The sequence below is a fragment of the Lissotriton vulgaris genome, chromosome 2_1 (genome assembly GCF_964263255.1).
Source record: "Lissotriton vulgaris chromosome 2_1, aLisVul1.2, whole genome shotgun sequence".
NCBI classification, from domain to species: domain Eukaryota; kingdom Metazoa; phylum Chordata; class Amphibia; order Caudata; family Salamandridae; genus Lissotriton; species Lissotriton vulgaris.
Window position 1 is genome coordinate 839,010,611 of NC_141687.1, and position 25,761 is coordinate 839,036,371.

The following is a 25,761-nucleotide window of genomic DNA, read 5'->3' on the forward strand; positions in this document are numbered from 1 at the left end:
GCTACCTTACTAATGATGCCAAACTGAGTGTCTCAAGGAGGAGGGCAAGGTCCGACTAAGTAGGAGTGTGGATGGGCAACTACAGATGCCTTCCATGCCAGAGCCCTGAAATTCCCACACCAATGTGCAAGCAGCCAGTTATTTGCAATGTGGGAATTGGCAAATGCAGGTCATCGAGTCTAGAAGGGATCTTCTTTATGGGTCTGTAAAGTAGCAACCAGTGACCCCTGTATAGAATACCTGCGGTGTGGATTTACAGGTATTTTCTACAAGGCCAATCACAGAGCGATAAAACATTCACGGACATGCATAAAGGGGGCAATTAAAGTTAGGTATCTCTGCAACCAATGGTCGATATTGAATGCAGTCTGCAAGGTTATTTAGTGAATGCCATCCTAGCAGTCTCATCAAACATTCCCAGGCCAGAGAGGAGGCCCGAGCCAGCTCAATACTTATTTGACTGAATGACTTTTGCGATTTAGGTTTTAGAAAACCCACACGAATTGGCACACACAACAAAACGGTACAAGCAAAGAAGTTATTTACCTTCATTAATTCTCTTTCTGGTGAATACTCTATTTAATTGCAGATTCCTCATCTAGTGAATCCCACCTACCCCTGACCCCCTCTCCCTACCCCCTTCCCACTGCCAGACTAGATCCAGAGAATTTTCTGAGCAACTCTGTCACACATCAGTAGGTGGAGTCGAAGTCTCGACGATACCGGACCAGAAGTGGCTTCTCCTCGAGATCTAGAAAATGGAGTCTCTTACTCCATGTGAGGAGGTGGAGCAAAGAACATCAGCAGGGCAATGGACTGCACTACATGGAAAGGCGTCATAATCTTTGGGAGTAATGCCTCTTGCTCCTTAAAACTAATTTGTCTGGAAAGAAGCTGGTGCATGGTTGACAAAAAGTGCTTATGCGACAAGCTGACATGATCTCTATGAGGAACACTGTTTTTAAGGTGAGCAACCTTTGCGGATAACTGTGCATTGGCTCAAATGGAATACAAGGCAAGAAAATTAGAACCAGATTAAGGTCCCATTTGGCGCAAACACATGGTCCAGCCCTTTCAAGGTGACTTAACTTTGAACTGTTGCCAGGGCAAGGCCTTGCAGGGAGACTAGGAGAAATCAGGAACATCCAATAATTGGTTATGTATAAGTTGGCTGTGCAGGTAGGAGTACCAGAGCACCAAGCAACAAACGTGCCAGCTTCATGTCTTATTAGGTGGACGCAAGGGAGATCGAAGGCTGTCAACTGTTGTAGCTCAATCTCCAAGCAAGATGTGTCGGCTTTATTATATAAACCTGCCCTGTTATTGTGATAGGTCTTGAGGAAGAGGCAGCTGAATCAGACAGACGCTCATAGGTAGATGTTCTAGGTAAAACACTCCCTTGGCCCAATCCAGAGCCACTAGGCTGGCAAGACAGCCATTATCTGGAGGTGGTTTACAGCTGATAGAGGTAAGTCTGCCTTCCATAATCAGTTGTCAAGGTATGGGTAGACTGATATTCTAAAACTCCGGAGACTGACAGAAACCACCACCATTATTTTCGTGAACACCTGAGGGGCACTAGAGAGGTCGAAGAGGAGCACTGAAACCTGAAACTGCTTGTGGCCTAACTGAAACCGCAGGTAGAGTCTGTGGGATTGAAGAACATAATGTGAAAACAAAAAACCTGCAAATCTAACATAACCATCCCGTTTACTTGATCCAGGCCAAACAAAACTTGGGCCAAGATGAGCATTTTGAACTTGTCATTCTTGAAGAAGTTAAGAAGGTGTGGGAATCTAGAATGGGATGGAGACCTCCGTACTTCTTCAGCTCCTGAAAGTATCAGGACTAATAGACAGTAGCAATCGCTGAATAGAAACCTCTCTGTGGCTCCCTCATCCAAGAGACTGAACTTTCCTTTGGAGAATGAACAAGGGGTCCTCCAGAAACTGTTGCAGAGTAGGTGGCATCCTTGGTAGGTTGGAAATGAAGGGTAGGATGTTACTGTGTTGGATGATTTGGAGCACTCATCTGTCAGATGTAATCCATGGAGGTAAAAGTTTATCCGGCCTTCAACCGAGGGACAGCGCGCTGCTGAGGGCAAATGAAGGAGTCGTTTGTAGTCCCTGGAAGCCAGGACACTTGTTTCGTTGCATACTGGCCATCCTGAATTATCTACTGAAGGCTGGTCCAAAGTCCCACAGGGCCTGCAGGTAAGTTATTGGCTACTATGTCCTGCAACATATGTGAACAATGACCTAGGGGCAACTTGAGTTTACGGACCTGAGGGCAAGACTGGCAGATGAAAATGTAAGTTTCCCAATTGCGTCCATGGATTTTAACTCCCTGTCTGACGGAGTGGTCAGTAACCTGTTGAGACTGAGTCTGCTGAAAGAGGCTTGAACTACCAGGCAGTAGTGGATGCTGCAACAGGAAAGTAAGATCCCCTAGAGCTGGTCTATGTCTTCTGCTATTTGCTGATTTACTGGATGGCAAGAACCTGGCTTCGCCCAGGAGTGTCTGTCATGCCTCACTGAAAAAAAAGGAGAAAATCCTGTGAGACCTGCCATGGTTGAGGGTCTCTGTAAGCACATTTGTTCGGACTTCTACTGTTATAAGCGGTAAGTCCAGTACGGGTGCTCCTCTCCTGATAACTGTCGCAAAGGAGACAGAGTCTTCAGTGGTAGGCCCAGTTGGAGAGTTTAGACCAGGGTCGGCGAGGTATCAACAACTACAAACATCTGCTAAACAGAACTCGCACACCCCACACTGTCCCTTAATCATACATGTAGTGCACACCCTAATATATTTGGCTGCTTTATGATAGTTCTGCATATCAAACAAAGTTAGTCAAAATGTGGTTAATTTAATTTGAGGAGCCAATTAGGGCAAAATGGAGAAGAAATTATGAGCTGTGACTTCACCTGAAATGATATTTGTCCTTTGGACATACACATGAGCTATTGTGTTTTTTGAATAAATACCCACAGAAGGTGTTCATTATTTTAACGAAATGCTGAGGCTGTTTTGTTTCAAATGAGAAACAGAGAGGAAATAAAAATAAAGACACAAGAACTTTGGACATTTTGATTAGACTCTTTATTTTCGATGCACAGCTATACTTCAGTCTCTGTTGATGTGTCTAGACCACTGGCCTCTTATAAATCCAGAAATAGATTTTCATAATCATATACCTGGGAACTATCATTGTCATCTTGAGGTTCCTCTGTATATCTGCAATGTAAGTGAACCGTATCAGAAACCGACTGAGATTGGAGTGGAGGCTGGGTTGTGGGTGGGGGGGTTGTGGGTGGGTGCTGGTTGAGGCTCCGAACAAGCTTGGGTGGTTTTGCTTCAGAGTTTGAAAGGACTACTCTTCCGTTGGCTATGGTGTTGCTGCCGATGTCAAAGCATGGGGGAACCGGCTAGTCTCCATAACTATTCCCTCTGGTTTTTCTTCTATGACCAGACTCTCTGCAATGCCAGACTGGAGACACAGCTCCCTGATAAATGTTCATCTGCCTTCTTACAGTCAATGTTGACCAGCAACCTAAGCCCACGTTTCAGTGCTGAGATATGTGATAAAATTAACTTCTAATGAAAATTGCTTCCAGACACAATGGAAGAAAAACAAATCAAACGTTGAGCTGTCTTGGAGCATTTGGATAATCAAAGGGCTCCAGAAAATAATGTGGCCACCATGCTCTCCAGAAGTAACTAGCTTCACTAAATTAAACCCATCATGCTGTTGAATCATTACATACTGCATGCACATGGTGCCTATCTTTTATGTTGCATATAATAAAAACACTTTTTTAACATCCTATTGCTAATTTAGGAGAAAGGAGGACAGAACAATAAAAATAAAAATTGTCAATGCAGTAACAAAATCAAATATAAAGATGTTTAAAGAGGTGGAGCCAACATGCAAACATCTTGATTTCCCTTATTAACTAGAAATGAGGGGGTCCACTCTGTGATCTGCCAAGATCTTACACATGCCAAGCTTCAATATGCAGGTAAGATGTAGCTCTCACAAGTATCAGTGGAACTTAATGTACAATCAGATCGACCTTCAATTGGAACCGTCCCTTATTATCAAAAATGGCCTCCCGATTAAGAAAAGCACAAAAACAATTTACCTTGTTTAAGTGAAATGTGTTTTAAAATTTGGATAGTCTGTAACCTTGCTCTACTATACCCATGAATTTCATTTCTGGAAGCCACCTTAGATAGAAACTATAAACCTTGTAGATTCAAGGACCTGATCCAAGCAACAACAATGTAACTTTCCAAATATTTTCCCCATACAGTTAGTAATCATATAGAGCACTAAAATCCTTAATCGTGTCGGTCCCCTTGTTATGACCACTTATGTCCGTGAGATGCAATTGGCATTTTGAAAAAAAAAACTAGTTACTTACCTGTACACTATAGTTCTCCAGTATTGATATCTTTCATAGATTCACATGCTTGTATCTTCCCCGTTGTCATGGTGGAAATCTCACTTTAACAGAATGACCATAGCAGTACAAGAAAAAACTTCATAGAAAACCCCATAGGGAACAACATTATTTGGTAACCAGACCTCATCATTATATGGTCCAAAACTCAGCCAATCAGCTGCCAGCCCTTTCTACACACTCCCCCACCAGAGCCATCATATTTCTAGCCCCAGGTAAGAGACAAGGATATATCCAGAGATAAAATGGTCTACCTGAGAAACGGGGAGGCGGGCGGGTCCCATGTGAATCTATGAAAGATATCAATATTGGAGAACCATAGTGTACAGGTAAGTAACTTTTTTTCTCTAGTACTGAATCTTTCATAGATTCACATGCTTGTATCAGAATAGAGAGCAATACTTATACCACACTGCGTTCCAGGATAGAACCCCATATTCTCTCCGGGCTCTGCTCCTATCTCTAGGATATTATAACCCCCAGAAGCAATCCATTATGAACCAGTATGCAATGAAAGAATGGTTTATGCAAAGACAACATCCAAATAAGAGTGGCTATCAAAATGCCTATATACACACATATATATACTTGTATACACGTATATAAAAATATATAGTTTGAGAAATACCTTATTGAAATAAATGATGCAGAACTGCTTGTCCCACTGCGGAATCCTTGTTCCACGCAGTATCCAGACAATAGTGTCTAGTGAAGGTGTGCACATTTTTCCATGTCGCCGCTCTGCAGATGTTTGGTAGCGACACTCCCGCAAACAGAGCCGCTGAAGTTGCCATCTTTCTTGTGGAATGAGCGTGCACTCTGGAATGCAGAGGTTTTCCAGCTATCTCATGGCATAAGGAAATGGCAGAAGTTATCCATCTCGAAATACTGGATCTGGATAGCGCTAAACCTTTCCTAGGTCCAGAAAAGGCTACAAATAGTTGGTTTGTTTTCTGGAAAGACTTTGTTTTGTCAATGTAGAATTTTAAACATCGTTTAATGTCTAGAGCGTGTAGGGCTCTTTCTGCTGCCGAAGAAGGATCTCTAAAGAATGTAGGTAACACTACAGGTTCATTGAGATGAAAAATGGAAGGGACCTTAGGAATGAATTGTGGATTTGTCCTAAGGATAACTTTATCTTGTCGGAACTGAAGAAAACTTTCTCCAATTGAGAAAGCTTGAATTTCACTGACCCTCCCTGCTGACGTGCGGGCTAACAGCAAAGCAGTCTTCCATGAAATAAACTTTAAGTCTGCTTAATGCACTGGTTCAAACGGCGGTTTCATGAGCTGCGTAAGAACCGTATTGAGCTGCCAAGGGACTAATGGGTGCCTAACCGGGGGAAACACTCAGAAGAGTCCTTTAAGAAATTATTTTATCACTCTTTGCGACCAAAGCAATGGATGGTTAGGAACCCTCCTATATCTTGAAATAGCTGCCAGATACACCTTTAGTGATGCATGAGATAGACCTGCTTTGGCCAAATGTAAAAGGTACGGGAGAATTTGCTCTGAAGAAGCAGCAAAGGGATGCAGATCTTGAGATGCACACCACTGACAAAATCTCTTCCATTTTGCTGTATATGTTTTATTTGTTAAAATTGCCCGAGATTGTGAGAGTATATCCCAGCATTCTTGAGAAATATTTAAGAATTGAAATTCATGTTTGTGAGGTTTTAGGCTGACAAGTTCAGCAATGTCAAATATGGATGGAGAATTTGTCCGTCGTTCATAGTGATCAGGTCCTGCAATAGCGGAAACTGTATTCTGGGGGCCACCGACATCTGGAGAAGCTCCGAGAACTAGGCTTGTCTCGGCCATGCCGCGGCTATGAGAATTAAGTGGCACGGTTCTGATCTCATCTTCCGTAACACTCTAGATATCAGAGGGAATAGACGAAATGCGTACGCGAACATTCCTGTCCAGCGTAGCTGCAGTGCATTGCCCCACAATCCCGCTTGGAAGAACCCGCTTGCAAAGTGCTTGCATTTCGAGTTGTGGAGGTTTGCGAAAAGATCCAACGTTGGGGTGCCCCACAGACGAAACACTCTCAGAAGTTGACTTTGAGCTAATTGCCACTAGTGGGAAACACTGGCTGATCTGCTCAGGAAATCTGCACTTGTGTTGTGCAGTCCTGGAACATGCTGGACTTGTAGAGAGATGCTGTGTAGCAGTAGCCACTTCCAAATCTCCTGAGCTTGTTTTGACAGGAGCTTTGACTTTGTGCCTCCTTGTTTTAATAGGTAAAACATCGTCGTCGTTCTGTCCGTCCTGACTAGTACCGTCGAATCGTGGATTCTGGGAAGGAATGCTTGTAAATCCAAGAACAATGCTTTTAGCTCCAACAGGTTGATGTGAAGTTTAGCTTCGTGGTTGGACCACTGTCCTTGTATTTCAACTTCTTTGAGATGTGCCCCCCAACCTTGGAGTGATGCATCTGTCATCATAACATAACTGGGATGTTGAGGTTCGAAAAGCAGACCTTTTGTCAAATGGTTTCTGATCCTCCACCATGACAGGGCCTCCTGGATCTGACGAGTGATGGTGATCCGATCTTCGAAGGACCCTTGGGATTGTTAACATTGTTTGTCGAGAAGCTCTTGGAGAGGCCGCATGTCTAATCTGCAATTGGGAAGCAAGGGGATAATGGAAGACATCATCCCCAATAAGGACGTGAAGATTCTCACTGAAGTGCACTTTTTTGTTTGCAGATGTGACGCCAGGTGTAAGATTTTTTGAGTACGCACCTCTGAAGAATAAGCTTTTGCTTCCTTTGTGCGAAGCATGGCTCCTAGAAATTGAAGGGATTGTGATGGAATTAGAGATTACTCTTCTAAGTTGATCCTTAGTCCCAGTCAATGGAAAAGATCCATCCAGCATTGTAGAGAGTGCCAGGCATCCTGGTATGATGTATCTTTTATGAGCCAATCGTCCAGATATGGGTAAATCTGGTGAACTTGTAGTCTCAGGTGCGCTGCTACTGGCGCCATGCACTTTGTGAAGACCCTTGGAGCTGATTTTAGACCGAAGGGTAAGACTTTGAATTGGTAGTGGCGCCCGCCACCATGAAATGTAGAAACTGCCCATGTTTTATGCGAATTGGAATGTGGAAATAGGCATCTAAGAGGTCCAGGGATGCCATGTAGTCTCCTTTGCGTAGAAGTAGGAGTATTTCTTGAAGAGATAGCATACGAAAGGGTATCTTTTTGATGAATTTGTTCAAACCTCTCAGGTCCATTACCTGCCTCCATTTTGACGTCTGCTTTTTCTTTATCAGAAAGAAATGCGAGTAAAATCTTTTTCCTCGCTGAGGATGTGTAACCTCCTCTATTGCCCCTTTCACTATAAGAGATAATATTTCTGCCTTGAGGGCTGACAGACGTTGTTGCTTAATGTGGACAGGAGGTTGATTCGGAGGTTTCTGTTTAGATTCCAGGGTATGGCCTTGATGGATCATGTCCAGTACCCATCTGTCTGTTGTTATCGACAGCCATTGCTGATAAAGGAGAGAAAGGTAATGATTGTTGTTGAGGTCTGAGCAAGTGGCGGGTGCTTCAATAAAGTCAATGTCTCCTATTGGTTTGCTGCGACTATCCCCTCGCAGTATTCTTCCCTTTGGACTGCTGATGATATGGGCTGTTTGAGATCGAAATTGCTGGTTACTCGAAAACTGACAATACCCCTGTTGACTGTAAGGTTGGTACCTGTTGGACTAGTATGAACCTTTGATTGTATTGGCCTCTAGCCCCTCTCCTCCGAAAGGACTGGAATCTACCTTGTTGTAGAGAGCCCAATGCTCGCGCTGTGTCCGTGTCAGCTTTGATTCCTTGGAGAGCATTGTCAATATGCTTTCTGAAGAGATTCTCTGCGTCAAAAGGCATATCTACTATTTTAGCCTGGACTTCCGGTCTGAATGAAGTGGCCTTACGCCAACCTTGTCTTTGGAGTGCCACTGCTGCCACCATTTGCCTAAAGGCTACCGATGGCATATCCATTGCGAGATCAATGGATTCAGAGGCCGCCCTAGTCCCATCTTGTAATAGGGCGGCAGCTTCTTCCTTTTTGTCGTCTGGGAAATGAGCCAACAATGGTGCTATGTCTGACCACATCTGTCTATTGTTACGACTGATCAGAGCTAGAGCGTTTGCAGCTCTAATGGAAGCTGCTGTCATCACAGCAAAACACTTCCCCGGGCCATCCATCCCTCTTCCTTCCTTATCGGGAGGAGCTACAGAAGTTGAGACTGGATTTTTGGACTGTCTCTGAGCAGCTTGCATCACTACTGATTCCGGACGCAGATGTCCAATTAAGCATGCACAAGAAGATTCTGGGGTCCTATACTTCTTCTCTATTCTGGGCACATAGAGCCCAACCGAGGCTGGATTCTTCATTATTTTCAAGCACTGCTCCCATATATGATCGATGATAGGAATTGCTCTGATGGATTCCCTTAATTCCTCTTTGAAGTCGTATAGAAAACACTCTGTTACCTTCACTGGTAGTAGAAGCTCAAATCTCTTTGAGGCTTTTTCCATAATGTCATGGAATCCTCCAATGTCCTGGGGAGGAAAGTTTGCTGGCGATGGGGACAGTGTCGTAGGTAAAATAGATTGATCCCATTCTATACTTACTGGATTCTCATGAAGAAGTTCCCCTTCTTCTGGCTGTTCTCCGTCACTCTCTGCGAAATCATCCATAATTGTGATAATTGGGGGAGATTGAATCTTTTGTACTATAGGCGGAGGTTGAACTACTGGAGTTTGGATAGAACAGACTGAAGTATTCGAGACAGGAGCGTTAGCTTCAGGAAAACAACGGTAATAGTTGTTGATCATGTGACATAAGTCAGTCACCAGAGAAACAGGCATCAAGATGGACTCCTCCCTCACATGAGGATGCGTGTCCTCTTCCTCTTCATACTCGTATGAATGCTGGAACGACTCGTATCTTTTGCAGTCGGATACTGGACGATCTTGAAAAGAAAAAACCTCTTGAACCTCCTGGCACTCTTCTTCATCTGTGTCCTGACTCTTGATTTGTAGCTGGGAAGGACTATAAGCTACTCCCATAGACTCTTCATCCTCAGATTTGATGGAGGAAGCGGAGAAATTTTTGTCCAAGCTGTAAATTCTGTAGATTTCTTGACCGTCGACGAGCCCATCAACGGCGGAAAATACTTGAGATATCAATGATTTTGTCATTGGTGACTTAAAGGACATCGTCGACTGAGCTCCCGTCGTCGATGCTCCAGTAGACGAAGAGATTTGAATGATCGTCGACAAGGTAGTCGTCGTCGATGGTGCCGTGGACGATGTCGTAGTTGATGAGGTCGTCGTCGATGGTGTCGTCGGCGAGGTAGACGAAGCTCTTCCCGTCAACGAACCTTTCTTCGACGACGTTGTTTTAGTCACTGACGTCGACACAGCTGTCGTCGTCGAGATTGTTATCTTCGACGAAGTCTCCGCCCCAGTCTCCGTCGACGGGGCTGAAGACACTGCCCTTGATTCTGAAGACTTCTTTAGCGGAGTAAGAGGAAGAGAAGACGAAGATGCTTCTTTGTCTTTAGTTTTTTGCTTATTAGACTCCACTTTTTCCTCAGAAGCTGATGACTTCCGCTTTTTAGAAGACTCAATATTGGAATCATCTTCTGAGTCAGATTCTGAGGTGGCCTTCTTTTTCTGAAGCCACAACAGTAAGCGTGCCTCTCTGTCCCTTAAAGTTTTAGCTGAAAAGGTTCTGAAGTGCTTGCAGTCTTTAGGCACATGTTTTGAATGAAGACAATACAAACAGTCCTTGTGGGGGTCTTCAAAATATAGTTTGGCTTTCCCACAGGATCTGCAGGGCCTAAAAAGCCTCTTTTTTGAGCTTCCAGCCACACTAGGTACAAGATGGAAAACAGTACCTTAAATCCAGAAGAAAAGACTTGCAGTTGGAAAGGTCAAAAGTTCACTCAGGAACAAAACTGAGCAAGGCTCAGGGAGACTCCTTCTCACACGAAGGATGTTGGAAATCTGAGGTATGATGGCTCTGCTGGGGCATGTGATGTCAGGGCTGGCAGCTGACTGGCTGAGTTTTGGACCACATAATGATGAGGTTAGGTTACCAAATAATGTTGTTCCCTATGGGGTTTTCTATGCAGTATTTTCTTGTACTGCTATGGTCATTCTATTACTGTGAGACTCCCACCATGATGATGGGGAAGATACAAGCATGTGAATCTATGAAATATTCAATATTGGAGAAAAAATATGATTAAACATGTCCAGACCTCATAATCGTGCTAGGCAAGCCAGAGGCAACATGTAGTTCCATATTTTCATTTCAGTAGCCCACAAATTATCCACGCTCCCTTCTCTCTAGAATTTATTGGTGGCCTGTTACTGCTGAAAACAATTAAATGTGTTGCTTGGCAGGGGCACAGAGGGTAAGGACTTTGTAGATAATGATTCCCCATGTTAATAGTACCTATATATTAAAATGTATGTTATTAGTTAACAATATTGGTAGTACTGGAAGCTGTACTGGAGAAAGCAATGATTTGCTAACAACACACCAACTCCACACTGCCTTAAAACCTACAATGCATCACTGGATGACTTCCTTGTAACATAGCTTGGATTTTAACATTAGCAAATTCAATGGACAAATACATTCAGACAAATGCAGATGAGCTTTTCCTATCTCTCAGAGCAAAATGTCATTTATGCCGCAACCCGACAGAGCAGTTGGTCACTCACCTTTGATCAATGCAGTCTGCATCTAGAACAAGGATGGGACTTCCATCTCTCAGGCCAAGGCTCCGTATAGATTTATTCATGTCTGCCTCAGGAAAGAAATTCCAAGTCTCTGCATCCTTGCCACCGGATCCTAGCGGGTAGCAAAGTGTCACTCTGTCTGCCTGCAGCGTTGCTGCCAATGCCTCCCGCACTGAACCTAATTCAGCATTGCCCGCAAACACCTGCTGAGATTCTCTGAACCGTGAGACATGCAGAGAACGACCACTCTCTGCAGGATGTAGGATGCTCAGGACTAGTGGCTCCACAGCCTCGCCTGTCTGGATTGATACTCCACCTACCTGCAGAAACACAAGAGTGAGCGAGCTGAGACAATCCATCAGAAAAGAGAACAACGGATGGTAAACTCACGTCACAAGGATGGATGAACTTCGAGAATCAACAGTAAAGCTTTAATTTTATATCACATTTAATATACGATCGGTACACAATACCTCTAACACATACAGCAATGACACGTTGCTGAAGTACTAGATTTGACTAATGAGAAAGTAGAAGTTTTGCAGGTTGCTTTTTCTCAACTCTTTTGTATCACCATTTTTATTTCTGAAATTTTAATGAAAACATTTGAACACATGAAAAAGTAGGACAGCAGCTGGAATGAACTGTAGTAATCCATTGTGAGAAAGTGCTGTTTGAAAAGGAGTTCGCGATGCTGTTGTTTTTTGAAAACGTTCTTTTTTGCATGAAGTAACTTTGTAGCAGTAATAACAAGAGCCATAGTACACAGCAGGTAGGTAAAGGGACAGTGCCCAACATTGCAATATTCAGTCTCATACACTGTCTAAGAGGAGAGCAACTGGCGCGTACCACTGCAAATCCGATACACACCATCATTATCCGCACTGTTCGGGTCGCAGTCTGGGGCCAAAAATCTGTCACTCAAATATCGCTACACGACGATATCTTTCTCCACTTTATCATGTTTTCTGCTAAGTTTTATATGAATCGCTTGCTAGCACCAATTCTGCCACATCCCTGTGCCAGTGATCTATCTCCAGGGTGCGCTGTCCCATCCAGGTGATGGCCACCCTGCGCCTAGCAAGAACCAGTGCTAGATGCAAGAATTTAAACGCCATCTTGTGACCTTCCTGTCTACTGATATCCCCCAATAAACAGCACTGTGACGTTACTGTGCCTGCAATGAAGTAACTCCTGTGAGTTCATACGCATTCAAAAGTCCTGCACTGTTCGGCAGCCCCAGGTCAGGTGAGGAAAGTCGGCTCCCTGAGTTTCGCAACGAGAGCAGTTATCAGTTAATAGTGTTAACAACTGTGGGTTACAGTGTGCCGAGTACTAATTTGGGACTTTTTTAGATGTTAAAAAGAGACCACTCTACAGCCTGGAGAGGAGAGGGCAATGCAGAATCTGTGCTTGGATAGCATATCTACCAGAAAGATGCAAAAGGTAAGCAAAATAATACAATTATATTTTTTAAAGTAGAAAGTGCTAGCACCTTAAAACAAACACCTCAAGGTTTAACCTAAGTAGAAACAACTGCAGGTGAGTGAGGGTCAACTGTGCATAAACCAGAGTGACCACATCTCAACAGAATAGGGCCAGGCTGTGCAGACACTAAACTAACATCCCAGATCTTAAAATTACTTTAAAAGCAAAACAGAGACGATGATGACAGTATAAACAGCAAGTACATTTTCAGGCCAAAAGCAAGACGAATCACTGGTTTCCATGCGTACACCCTTCTGCACCACAGCTCAAATTTGCAATTGAAAGGGAACGTCTAAGTTTTATAGGATGTGAAACTGTATTACTTTTTCAGCACAAGTTATATTTTGGTTATAGAATATAAGATCTCATTATTGTAGCTTTACACTTCTTCCCACCAGATCTTCATCAATGAGTCTTCAGACAAGTATTTTTGGGTTCCTCTATGATAGCCTGCTCCACAAACACAATTAGCACTTTGTTGTGTTAGATCATGTGTATTGCATTCTATGTGCTACCCTGTGGTACCTTAATTGCTCCTCTGAACAAAATCACAACATTTCTCCATTCATTATAGATCTGTGAAGTAAAACCTGGTCAACAATGAACTGAGGTTTCCCACAGATTCCTACCTCTTTTCCATTCCATACAAAGATGTCGGTGCCATCAGCAAGATCAAAGGTTGAGAGAGTCAGGTCATCCCCTGTGGGAGTAAAGCACTGATGAGACCCTTTCAGACCCTTAGAGTTACATAGAAGCAGACAGCAAAGAAACACTGACCCAAATTGGGCTCTGTACAATTAAGCCTACACCATGTTCTGGTGCACATTTGAAACATACAGAGAATGGAGTCTTACCACTAAGTGTCCGATACAGATGAAGTCCAGCAGGCACAGACTTCGCAACACTCAGCACCACGTCATCATCCCAAAAACCCAACAGCTGGTAAGGGGGGGTTTTGCAAAAACAAAACAAAAAACCAATGATTATTGTGAGAAAACAAGAACAAAAGCTCCCAGCGTTAATAAATGAAATTGGATTTACTTTTCATAGTGATATGTTTTAATGTGCTGTGAGGGCCTCTGGCCTGGGAGAAACCATGAACACCAGGATTTCACTCATTGTTAGACTCAAGATGCTCCAGTTGTGTCTTGATATTGTATTTATTTATTTGAAAAGTTTTATATAGCACTGGCTAGCCCATGAGGTATCAGGGGGCTTTACAAGAGAATCATTGAGTTACAGGTTACATAGTTACATCAATTAAATCAAAATAATTCGACTGGAGGGGGAGGGCAGGAAACACAACGCGGAAATGAAGAAAACAATGTCAGATGACTGGCTAGGTGGGTGACAGCCGAGGCTGTGAAACCAGGGCCACACTCCTCTATAGGTGCATATGACAGCTCCACCGGGCATCGGCCAGGGTTGTTCGTGCACCAAGGTAAGTACAAACAGTTTTGGTACACGCCCAGAGGGTATCGTCAAAGGTCCATCGAAAGTTCCATCGAAGTTCCACCGGGCATGGGCCCTGTTGATCCGGCTCCGTGGTGTGTACAATATTCAAGGTTCAAGGTTTTAGTCCGGGGGGCATCGTCATAGATCAATTGGCAGCACCAATCCCGGAGTTACTGGGAAGCCAAGACTTACTGTAGGGTTGATAAGCACTCAATAGCAATGCTTCCAGGGAAGAGGCCAGGGCAGCCATCTTAAGGTCATGAATGTTGAATGTGTAGGCCCAGGGTTGTTGGGCACTCAGCTGCTGCCATAAGCAATTCTATTTCGGTGTGAGTGAGGCTGTAGTAGCACTAAGTGTAAAAAACATTTCCATTGCAAGTCTTTTGCGCTATGGAGACCCTGATGCGAGCAAAGAAATCTCGCTTCAGGCGCCATTTTAGGGACATGCACAGCTCTATCTATCAGATATCTATCTATCTATCTATCTATCTATCTATCTATCTATCTATCTATCTATCTATCCTACTCTTTAACATACAGAACCCAGTCTTAGGAGTGACATATATATTAACAAGCATTGGCATAGCCAATAGGTCTCACCTTTGGGACACTATAAGCGTTTAGCCATGCAACAGTTGATGTTGCACCAAGGATCTTGTGCTGCATAATTAAATACTTATAAGGTCCCAAAGGTGAGACCTATTGGCTATGCCAATGCTTGTTTTTGTCCCTGTCAGTTCACCTGCTGAACGGAGGTGAAAAGTGCGAGTGAAAAAGAGTTCACTAATGAGGAAAACCTGTGGCAATTGGTGCCTAAGGTCTGATTGTAGATTATATTCCCCATTTACAAGGGAAAAACTCATACTGGCATGGTACTGTCACATTCCGCGTGCCTGCGATCCCAGTACTGGAAGAAACCCATGGGCCACTCATGCTTCTTGCCATGTAAATAAGTCGGGTAGCGGTAGTCTTAAATCGCGTAGTTTAATTCTTAAGGCTTTTAAGGTCCGGGTTCGGGCCCGGTTTATTCAGGTCAGTGAGCTATGTGCTATGGCACAGCTTCCTTGTAGGTAGGGTCCAAACTACATCAACACAGAGAAAGCCTGCAGTGTGTGGCTGAGAACAGGAGACCATTATAGGGGGCAACAGGAACTATCACTGTGTGACGTGAGCTGTAAGTGTTGGCCCTTTCATAGAGGTAACCTTTGGAGAAGAACTGAGTCTGAAAAGAGATACGACCTTGAGTGGAGGCTCTTAATGCTTCTGCTAAGCTTTTAAGAGTATCATTTATTCAAATGAAGGCAAATTAACTGAAGACTCTAACAAGGCTTTTCACTTAATAAAAAAGGATGACTGTTACAAGTCGGCACAAAAGAATTCACACGGAAGCTGAAGAACTTGGTAAGTGCTGTTTATTCTCCCCTGCGCAGGATCTTCGCCAGTGTTACAAGTCAGCAGGAAAGAATTCACACGGAACCTGAAGTACTTGGTAAGTGCTGTTTATTCTGCTCATCCACTCTCAGAATGATCTGAGTGCCAACATTCTAACATGAACTCGCGGGCGTACTAACTGGTGAAGGGAAGGAGGGGGGGGAGGGGGAAGGTACCAAGTGGAAAGAGAAGAGGGACATTATAACAATGACCTTTAACAGTTTTATGCTTTAGTACACAAGGAAGTCAATGGAATTTAGGAGTGAAATGTCCCCTCTGTGCAAGACGATGGCATGAAACATATGCTACACACGATAAATTCATATGTTACTCAGTGGCATGATAATGTGATGTATATCGTGTATGTGCTGTGCTCGTTACACAGTTCAGGCAGGCACCAGTCATGTTTTTAAAATAATCTCCTCTCACAACAGTATCAACAGCTGCCAAATAAGAGAAGCATGCAAGGTCCCATGCCTTTGTAAAGCGCCTTGAAGTAGAAATAAGGAGAGAGTGAGAAAGAGAGACAGGGGGCGAGAGAGGGGGAGAGCGAGAGGAGAGAGAGAGCAAGAGCAAGCGATAGAGAGAGACGGGAGTGGTGCGTGCGTGCGCAGTCTGCTCATTTTCAAGCACTCATGCTTGTGGCGCGCCCCTGCTCTCTCCCGCAAGGTGGATGCCGCCACAAGCACGAGTGTGTGCTTGAAAATGACCAGAGCGACGGCTAAAGGTCCTCTTATGCAGCGCATGCGCGCTGAGTAGGCAAGACCTAAAAAAGAAGGTCTGGACTTTATCATTTCTTTAAATGGCAAAGCTGAGTTAGCAGTTAAACACTGCTTTACCCGTCTTCAGTGGCAGGTGGGGAGACATGTTAAACTTGATCACACTCATGGTGGCACAACGAGTGGAACAGTCTAAGAGGGAAGCTTTAACTTACAGTCTCTGGATACCCATGGTACCATATACGAGAGACCTATATGTAAGATACGTATGTCAATTGTGGGTGAACCAATCAGACATAAATGTTTTATGGGTCAAAACACTGGTGCTGAGGCGTGTTTAGCAGGACTCAGTTCACTCTCGGAGTCAAAAAAATCAGCAGCATCAGTCCAAAACTTTGGAGGTGATCGTGCAAAAAGAGTAATTTCCTGACAAGATACAATTGTTGAGGTATGGTTGGCCAGTGTTAAGTAGTGCCTTGAAAATGTGGATGAGGAGTGTTAGTTGTGTTTGTTTGTGAATGGGAAGCCATTGGAGCTATTTTGAGCGTAGTGTGATGTGTGTGAGGCGTGGAAAGTAGATGGTGATTCTGGGCGCTGAGTTCGGAATGATTTGCTGCCTTCTGGTGAGTTTTTTTTTCTTTCTGGCATAAAGGGTGTCCAGCTGCTTATGACCAGCCCATGCCTCATGGTTTTCCGCGTATGGATTGGGAATACTCAGGATCTTCAGGAAATGGAAGCAAATGGAGGTGACCGCTTTGTCTTGGGCCGTCATGTCGATTTTTCTGTTGATGATTGTCCCGAGTGTGTTGGTGTTGTCATTCTAACTCTGTTGGCTACCAGGTGGAGTCTCACAGTGATGTGATATTGTACTACTGATGATTTAATAGTAATGTTGTAATGTAATGTTCATTGCAGTGGAGTTGTACCGCTGAAGTGACATACATGTTTTAACATATGTAATGTGGTGATCCTTGCAGTGCCGCATTTCCAAGTGCTGTGTGGTAGCACTGACATGGGAGTGTTGTCGCGCTAATGTGCTTACAGTACATGGTTACTGTTGTGAGCAGTTGCTGTACCTGTTGTCAAAGAAATGCTTTTGTGGTTTAGTAGTGCCATTGTGGTGTTTGCTGTGATGAAGCTTGCTGTAGAAGGAAAGTCTAGTCGAAAGTGTCTCTAACAATTACATAACATTCGTTAAGCATTCGTTAAACATTTGTTAAAGTAGATCAAAAGTAGAAGAAAATGTTACTTCAATTTCTCTTAGCAAAGGCCTTGGAGAGTAGATACATTATACTGGTCTAATAGGTACACACTGGTCTCATAGGTAGACAATCACAACATCTAGGACTTGAACGGTGCTGAAGTACCAACCTTGCCAAACTTAATTAATCAGGTGAGGTGTAGGAGCCCTTCCCATACTAGTATATTTGAGTGAAAGGAGACCATGACTCGGGTACTATTTCTAAACAGATGGATAAACTAAAGAGATCTATTTGAGACTCGCACTCAAAGAAATCCATGAGGTCTTTTGACCTACATATTAACACTACTGAACACGTTACTTACAATAAGTAATGCTCTTTCTGTAGGATACTCTATCTAACCGCAGATTCCTCACCTTAAAATGCCACACTGGATCTGGTAAATTTTCCATAGAAGTGCTCCCAGGTCAACTAGGTGGTGCTGTGGGGCATTACGCTAAGGCCAGTGCCATGTCCCAATTGACATGCAAGTAGAGGCCCAGCAGGGGTCATGATAGATGTGAATAATTGGATTGTCTTGTTTTCAAGTTATAATGTATGCTATTTTACGTACATGTTTTGGGCTTGTCTAATTCAAATGCAAACAATAAAATTATTTTGATTTTTTTCTATACTAATGTGTTAATGAGCTCTGTTCATTATGGAATAAAGTGTCTGTAGGTTTGTAGAATAGTGGTCTGAGGATTTACATTGTAGTTACCAACATCCTCATCAACATCCTGGGGTGCACCTTGTACTGGTGAAGGATTAAAGTCAGAACCAAAAAGATGATAGAGCCTTAGGTTGTAGTGGTGGTCTGGCTACATAACGAATGGACGCACTTTTGTAACTTCGTAGTGCAAAATGAGTCAGGCTTTGGCCGATGTCAGCTCGTGATCCAACTGTGGTTTATGCCTTGACACTAGGGTATAACTTTATACCTGTGTCGCTGTGTGCCATATAACGGTTCTAGGAGTGACCCATAGTGCCAGGGAGGGTTCAATCCACTGTAATCTAACTGGAGGCCACTGTGGTTCCAAGGGGCCTAAAGAGCTCTAGAGGGAGCAGGAAGCATACTGAAACCGTGGCGTGTGGGGTCTTTGAAGACCTCAATTTCTGCAGGGTCGACAAGGTCACAGAAAATTATGGGCATGTCAGGACCAACTGTGAAATTAGTTCCATGGTCAGAGACCTTGATGAAGTGCGACTGGCATCATACCATTATTGGCTGCGGTCAAGTCCCTCTTCACATTCTTATGCTTGCATGTAGACTGGGACTTTGACTTAATGGAGAAATTTGAGCGAGAACTTGATTGCTAAAGGAAGTGTCCCCGAGACCAAGAGGGACAGCAAATCCATGCCCACAACTTAGAGTGGGACCGATGCTAACCTAGCTACTTCTTGTGCTCGGCACACACAGCATCACCTGTTGGAATTAGATCTCATTCAGGTACACGACTTAAAAATTGTGACCCGAGCCCAGATACCAAAGACACACCTTGATGTGGGCCTTTGACCGACATCTGCTTCCAGCAGTTGTGACATGGCTTCAAACCATGTCATTTTTAGTGGTGACACGGTCTCCTATCACACTGTAAAGTTGTTTAGGAAGTCGCCTAAAAATGAACGACTCTCTGGATCCAAGTCGAAATACATGGAAAGATAGAAACTGACGTCAACATGCATGGGTGGTGTTTTTTATGCAGCACTGCTTTGTCACTTTCGGTGCAGTAAGGGGTCACAGTAGACCTAGTGGTGTGCAGGAGCAACACTATGGAAAAATCTCCAGATCCAGCCTGGTGCATTGAGATAGTGTAAATTTAGGAATCTGTGGTTAGAACTACCCATTAGAATGGGACCGGTTTGGGACCCATGTATTGACATTCATTTGGTATTGGTTCAAATTAGTAGGAAAAAATGGAGAGACTCTTTACCAATTGGAACAGTAATGTAAATGGAGACTAGCAGCATATCCTGACTCAATGGAGGGCTAACTTCCCAGTACTACTCTGTTGTGAATGAAGAGCCCTGAGACTAGGACAGGAGATATACTTCTGCACGCAGGATTGCCTGTGCAGGGCTTGGCCCAGACTTTGAGCAAGACATCCGTGCGTACTTTATTGAATGGAAGTAGGAGTTCTGAGGGGGACACCCCTGGCTCAAGCACCTCTGTGAAAACATTAGTCTTGAACTCAACTGCAGGCAGCTGAAGAGCCAGAATCTCAGCCACCACCTTCCAGATCACCATTGCAAACTAACCCACTCCTCAGTAGCCACTGCAGGAGGAGAAAGGTGGCCACTGCCTGATGAGGTGTCAAGACCACCGACATCAGCTATGTACTCCTGCCAGGTGTCGTAGGCAATGGACAAAATAGCCATAGGATCCTTAGATCCTCTTCATTCGTGTTCCTTGGATGGCCCTTCAGGGAACTAAGACTCCATCTCCAAATAAGGCCCTGTATCGGGGTCCAAAATTACGATGGGTTTGGCAGTGCCAGGAACAGCGCCACTAGAATGGTTCCCAGAGGAGTTCACAATGTCGCAGCCGGTGCTCATCCAGAGCCGCCACCGAATCTGGAGGGCCTGACTGACTCCAAGTGCAGATCTGCCTGCAGAGTTCCAGTTGGAGTCCTTCCCAAACTCATAGTGAGATGATAAAATCCATATGTGGAAGCCCTTTTGGGAGGGCAGAAGAGCTATAGTCCTGAATGGGGTATCTCTAAATATAGTACTTCAATGACAGGAACAAGTAAGGGGTACTAAATCCTGACAGACTATTTAGGTAGGTTTAGCACAGTAATTGTCCTAAGAAGTATGTTTAGATATGCCTCCAAAGACAGCAAGACTGTGATTGTAACTCTCTTTTGCATAAAGCAGTGTCAGATTGGCCCCCATTAGCAAATTAGATTGCTAAAAAGTGGCCCATATCTGTAAATCAAGGCAGTTTTAAACTTGTAAAGACAAGCTGCGTAGGTGTTTTCAAGACATTGGAGACTGCATGCCTTTTTGCTTGCTGCAGTCAACAAAGGAACTAAGTTTCAAGACGAAAGTTAATATTTGCCTCTGATGAATGAATCGCCTATGTTTACTTTAACAGATAAAAGTGTATGATATTAATAGGGTTCTAGACTACCTCCCACACAAAGACTGTAAAAGCCCTACAGACTCAGGAAACTCTTGGGCCCACTGCCTCCTTTGGTTGGCGCCAACCAATCAAAGTTAGGTATCTTGGGCCAGTTAAGTGAGGGGTGTTCTATGTTACAAGAGTCTATAGCAACAATAAGAATGAATTCAGCCAGACTGCATAACACCACTCATGAAAGCAGCAACTACTTTCCAGGGACCAAGTAACAAACATCACCAGCGTCTAGAAAATTGATATGTGGATCACACAGGCTACAAGACAGGTGACAAGCCAAAAAAATGAGCAGACAATAAATATATAAGACGCCTCAGAAAGAGAAAACACAGACTCTGAAATATCTAGAATATGAAACCATACATTAATGTTGGATCACAAAATACAAGAGAAGTAACTTATTGAAGACCATGGAATCCAAGACAAGTAATAGGCAAACAACAGCAGAATTGAGGATAATGATTCTGTTACAGGTCAGCCAATAAACAATATAAGTAATCTGTAACAGCCCTCGGAATGCAAGACAAGTTGCCTGGAACAGACTGCGCTATATTAAGTAAGAAATTAGTAACAGTCCATGGACCACGAGCAAGAAATCTGTAAGAAACAATGGATCACTAGACCCAATCATAATAATGATAGGTTATGTAACATGCTTCATTTTGCTTAAAGCTGCTTCATTTAGGTTACAGGAGATGCTTATGACTTGTAGTGCAGATAAGTTGCTGTTTAATCATAGCTTCGAAAAACAAACAAACAAAATTACCTGGTACACATCATATCTGAGATCTCCCAATGTCTTGCTCTGATCAATGTTGAAGTCCAGTATGCTTTCCGTCCTAGAAGAAGCCGGGTGGAGAGCACCGCCATCAAACATATAATGGTTACCCAAGTGGAGCTGCAACTCCAAAAAATTGATCTCTGCGACAGGCTCAGCCCTTTGACATGCAGAAAGAAAGAAAACATTAATGTCCAAATTCACAATACTTTGCAACAACATGAACAATGTATGTACTCTACTGGGAGTTCTGATGCCTGTCCTCAACCACTTAGGCTCTAACACTGCTGTTCCCCTCTGTATCTTGCAGCAGCAGCTCCTGCTTTTTACACATCAATTCCTCTGCTCAACCTGCATTTATCATCTATGTCTCTCTCCCTTCAGTAGTTCTTATTAATGCTGGTCCCCTGTCCTCTCATCACCATTGTTGCTGCAGCAATTCCTGCTGTTCCACCTCCTCTCCTTTTTCCCCCACGTTCCTTTGTTGGGACAAAGGCCTCACATGGATGACTTGCTTTCTATTTTTGTCTACACAGTAGCCTCACATCTCAAGGCCATGGGAGAGGCTTCACTTGTTTTGCTGTTGTTTCAGCTCCTCTGTCACCAATGCCCCCACAAAGTGCTAGAATCTGCAAGACTGGGGGTACAGTCAACGTGTACCTTAACCCATAGTGGAGACGGAAGTACTGGCCTATCAACACATTTAGGGGAGAATGATAGTTGGTATGGTATAGTCCAACTTAATTGGAACCCCTCAGTTCTTCATGAATTGTGATGTGTGATTGTGCTTATGTGTGTGCTATCCATGTAAATCGTGTGCAGGATGGAGGTGGCTCATTGATGAGATGATACTTCAGTTATGGAGAAAAAGATACCCACAGAAGACACATTGCACAGGTACAAAATGATGGTCCCCTGCACAAGCTGAAGGGCATTAAATCAGAACTCAAATCAACATCTGTGGCTGTGCTTGGGATTTGCCATTGTGGTTTGTTTTGTTCTTTTTACTACAGTCAATATACTAACAAAGAAGCAACCAAAACCGCTATTAGCACCTATGAAGCTCAGCTTCCAGATCTGCTAAGCAATGACATACCCCTGCTCCAGATGTCTGAGCTGTGTGACACCAAAACACATTTGTGGCTAGTGGGGTGTTTCTCCTTTGTGATGATCCAGGAGCTGTCTAAAAATTGGAGAGATTTTGCATGGGAAGTTTGTTACAACTCGGTTGGAATATTATAATTTTAACCATTTCACGCAATCCTTCTCCTCACTTTCGTGGAACGGTCCAAGTGATGGACTACCAGAGCTTTGGATTCTTTACATGCACGATCTTCAATTGGATCTGGCTTCCCGCAGTACCCTAGAACTGAAAAAGACTTGGCCCTTCTTTTATGTGCTTTGAAATAGGAGATTCCGGTATTTTCGGAACACGTTTAAGGTAAATAGTTCTTCCCGTTCCTTTGTGTTAATTAGCAAGTAAACGCGGCATGTTATGGTCAGCTTTATGAACCCGCTGGCTCCTTTACTGTCTTGCAGGGGGCTGTGCCGAGTACATTGGATCCATTCTCCCTCCAGATAATTTGAACTTCTGGTGGTAAGCCCCACTAAACAGACCGTAATGGCTTTTATGGAATGTGGGACAACGCGGCACTAATATCTAACAAATGCCCTTCTCCTTATTTTCAAGGCAAAAAATGTAAGAAATAAAATACAAGAAATCCTACCGGTAGATGCCCTCAGAATCCTTCGTCGATCAGAGGTATGTCCTTTTAGAATAATTCCTCAACCAGGCCCCTTCTTAAACTGTGCCGTTTGGGACCCCAGGCACTAATATTAAAATCTATTTCCATTTTGTGTCCCCCATGCACAGGCACATCGCATTCATTTTTTAATAATTTGAACTTGGTAGTACGATTTACCGAAGCACTTGAAAGTGTACTGTATACATAGGATCCACCCTGTCTGCTAACGAATTGAATAATAGTGGTAAGCCTCATGCAATTAACTATACTCGACATTTGAGATACTATGTAACAATGCCTTAATGACAAACGCCGTCTCCCTATTCTAAGGTGACTGACTCTGCAAACGTAAAGGACATTTTATTCCATTGGCAAGACGCTTTGAGAACCTTCAGAGCTTAGAGGTATGCTTTTCACCGAGTTTACGGGTGGGCCCTTATAAAATTGTGTAAAACTATGCCACCAATAGCAGCTTATGTAACTTTGTCCTCCACATACAGTTGGTTTCTAAGTATGGAATCAACCACTGCCAATGAGTACCATGGACTGATTTAAACCATATAATCCTATCTGGGACTGGTGAGACCTAGGTCACCGGGTGGTGTTATATAATTTTATATATTGTGCATTAAATCTTAGACAACATGCCAATATACTGGGGTTACATCATTTTCACTATACTAGTGACTAAACGACGTGCATCTGTGCTGTGGAGTATAGACACAACCCTTTGCCCTAGACATTCAAGAGAAATGACCCAATATGCTTTTTGCGAATCCAATATGTGTCTGAGAAAAGCCCGCAATGTAAATGATCTGTAGATAAACAAGCCTTTTCTTTATTATTTTCAGTTAAAAACCCATAAATCTGGCCCGGGGGATTCCATCTTCTGTTGACCCTGCCTCTCTCGCCCCTCGCGCTAGGTGAGCTACTAACAGACCCTGTGTATTTCTTTATCTCACACTATGTGTATTGTGTCTTTGACACAATTTGACAACACGTTTTTAACTGTTAAATTGTTCTCTCAAAATCCGCCCTCCTTGTAATAATTAACAGGATGGGTGTGTGCTAATTGATCTCTTTTTAACTACTCCCTAGGAGGTTGCCCACCCACAACCTTTGTCCTGAAGAAGACCCGATCTGTAAGGACCACTCTCCTACTTATAATCTGGGTCGAAACGTAGACTACACAACCACGAACAATCTCCTACCCCAAGCAAGACTTTAACGGCTGAAGTGGAGTTTGGCTTTGTTCATCAGTTGTATTGTGGACTCTTTATGAGCCTTATGTTGTGGCCTTTGGTTAAAGGGACCACATGTACTCACTCTCTAAATTGAGAATAATACTTGCCACTGAATGAATCAGACTATCCCTTTACCCTACCCTATCCTTGACACTTCCTTCACTTCACCCCTCCCCGTTGTGAATGTGGGCACGCACATTTATTGCAATTTGTCATGTATATATAAAAATGTATTATGAGTTCTAACCAATGAAAGGAAATACATGCAAATCTGAATTAAACTCTTTTGCATTCAATAGCTTTGCTCTTTGAATTAATTGTATATTAAGATAGAAGTTTGAATCATTTGGTTTCTGACTGGGACCCCTTCCTTATGTACTGATAATTACCCAGGTCCCTTTGACTCTAGTGGGTATAACCCTGTTTCCTATAACCTTGAAATAGGAAGAAGCTCTGCAGCTGAACCCGGCACAGGTGTCTGAGCAAAACAACAAGTGTGTCTAATTTAGCATTATTTATTTTTGTTGTGAGATTTAATACAATTATTAAATATAAAACATTGAGGAGTACCATAGCTTTCCACTTCTGGGAAGACAGGTGTGATAGAGGCACTGACTGACAGAGCAAAAACAAGGCAAAGCTGAATGGCAGACTGCATTGGAGATGACTAGAGTGAAGAGCCTGCTCTAGAGGTCCTAATACAGCTGGCTTGATGTTAGAAGATTCTCTAGGAGACTGCTTCATCTGATGTTTGTGGATGTGCTAGGTCCACTGAAGGACTGCACCTGTTGGTCAACCTGCACTTCCCCTTAACCAGAAAGACTTTGCAGGAGCCATTATTCCCAGTTTACTAGACTGAAAGAGGCAAGGGATTTCACTTTACTGCATGTCTTTGATATGTTCTTGGTTGGGAGAAGCTGGTCATTTAAATACATACTCCTATTTGGACCAGCTCTGTATGACTCACAGTTCCAAGGATACTGAGAATTAAAGGTGGGATAAGATTCTAACCCTAAAAGTGAGGCTAACCAGTATCCAATGGGAACCAGTAGGTCCTGTGGATCTCAAGTCCACGGATGCCCATGCATTTAAAATTTCAGGTTCTGAATAGTTTCTCAAGGACCTGCTATAGATGCTTAGCAGCATCGCGGCCGAAGTGTACCCTAATGTTACCTGAGTGGACTGCGATAGTGAGTTATTAACCTTGACTCGGAGTCCTGTTTTGGAGAAAGGAGGTGAATCCGTTAAATACTGGTCCTGTTCGCTCCATACAGTGGTCCAAATGGTCTAGTAGATTGTCATGC

The 25,761-nt window shown here is 43.4% G+C and overlaps 1 protein-coding gene across 7 annotated transcripts in view; it reads right to left on the minus strand.

The window, feature by feature from the left end:
• USP40 (ubiquitin specific peptidase 40) overlaps positions 1 to 25,761 on the minus strand; it is a 703,484-nt gene that overhangs the window by 372,872 nt on the left and 304,851 nt on the right. For all 7 annotated transcript variants that reach the window (XM_086956273.1, XM_086956270.1, XM_086956267.1 and 4 more), the window contains 4 exons: positions 21,457 to 21,628; positions 13,560 to 13,644; positions 13,335 to 13,405; positions 11,200 to 11,537 (listed from right to left, as the gene is read on the minus strand). In XM_086956273.1, the coding sequence (XP_086812399.1) occupies positions 11,200 to 11,537; positions 13,335 to 13,405; positions 13,560 to 13,644; positions 21,457 to 21,628 (666 nt within the window). The remainder of the gene's footprint in view (positions 1 to 11,199; positions 11,538 to 13,334; positions 13,406 to 13,559; positions 13,645 to 21,456; positions 21,629 to 25,761) is intronic.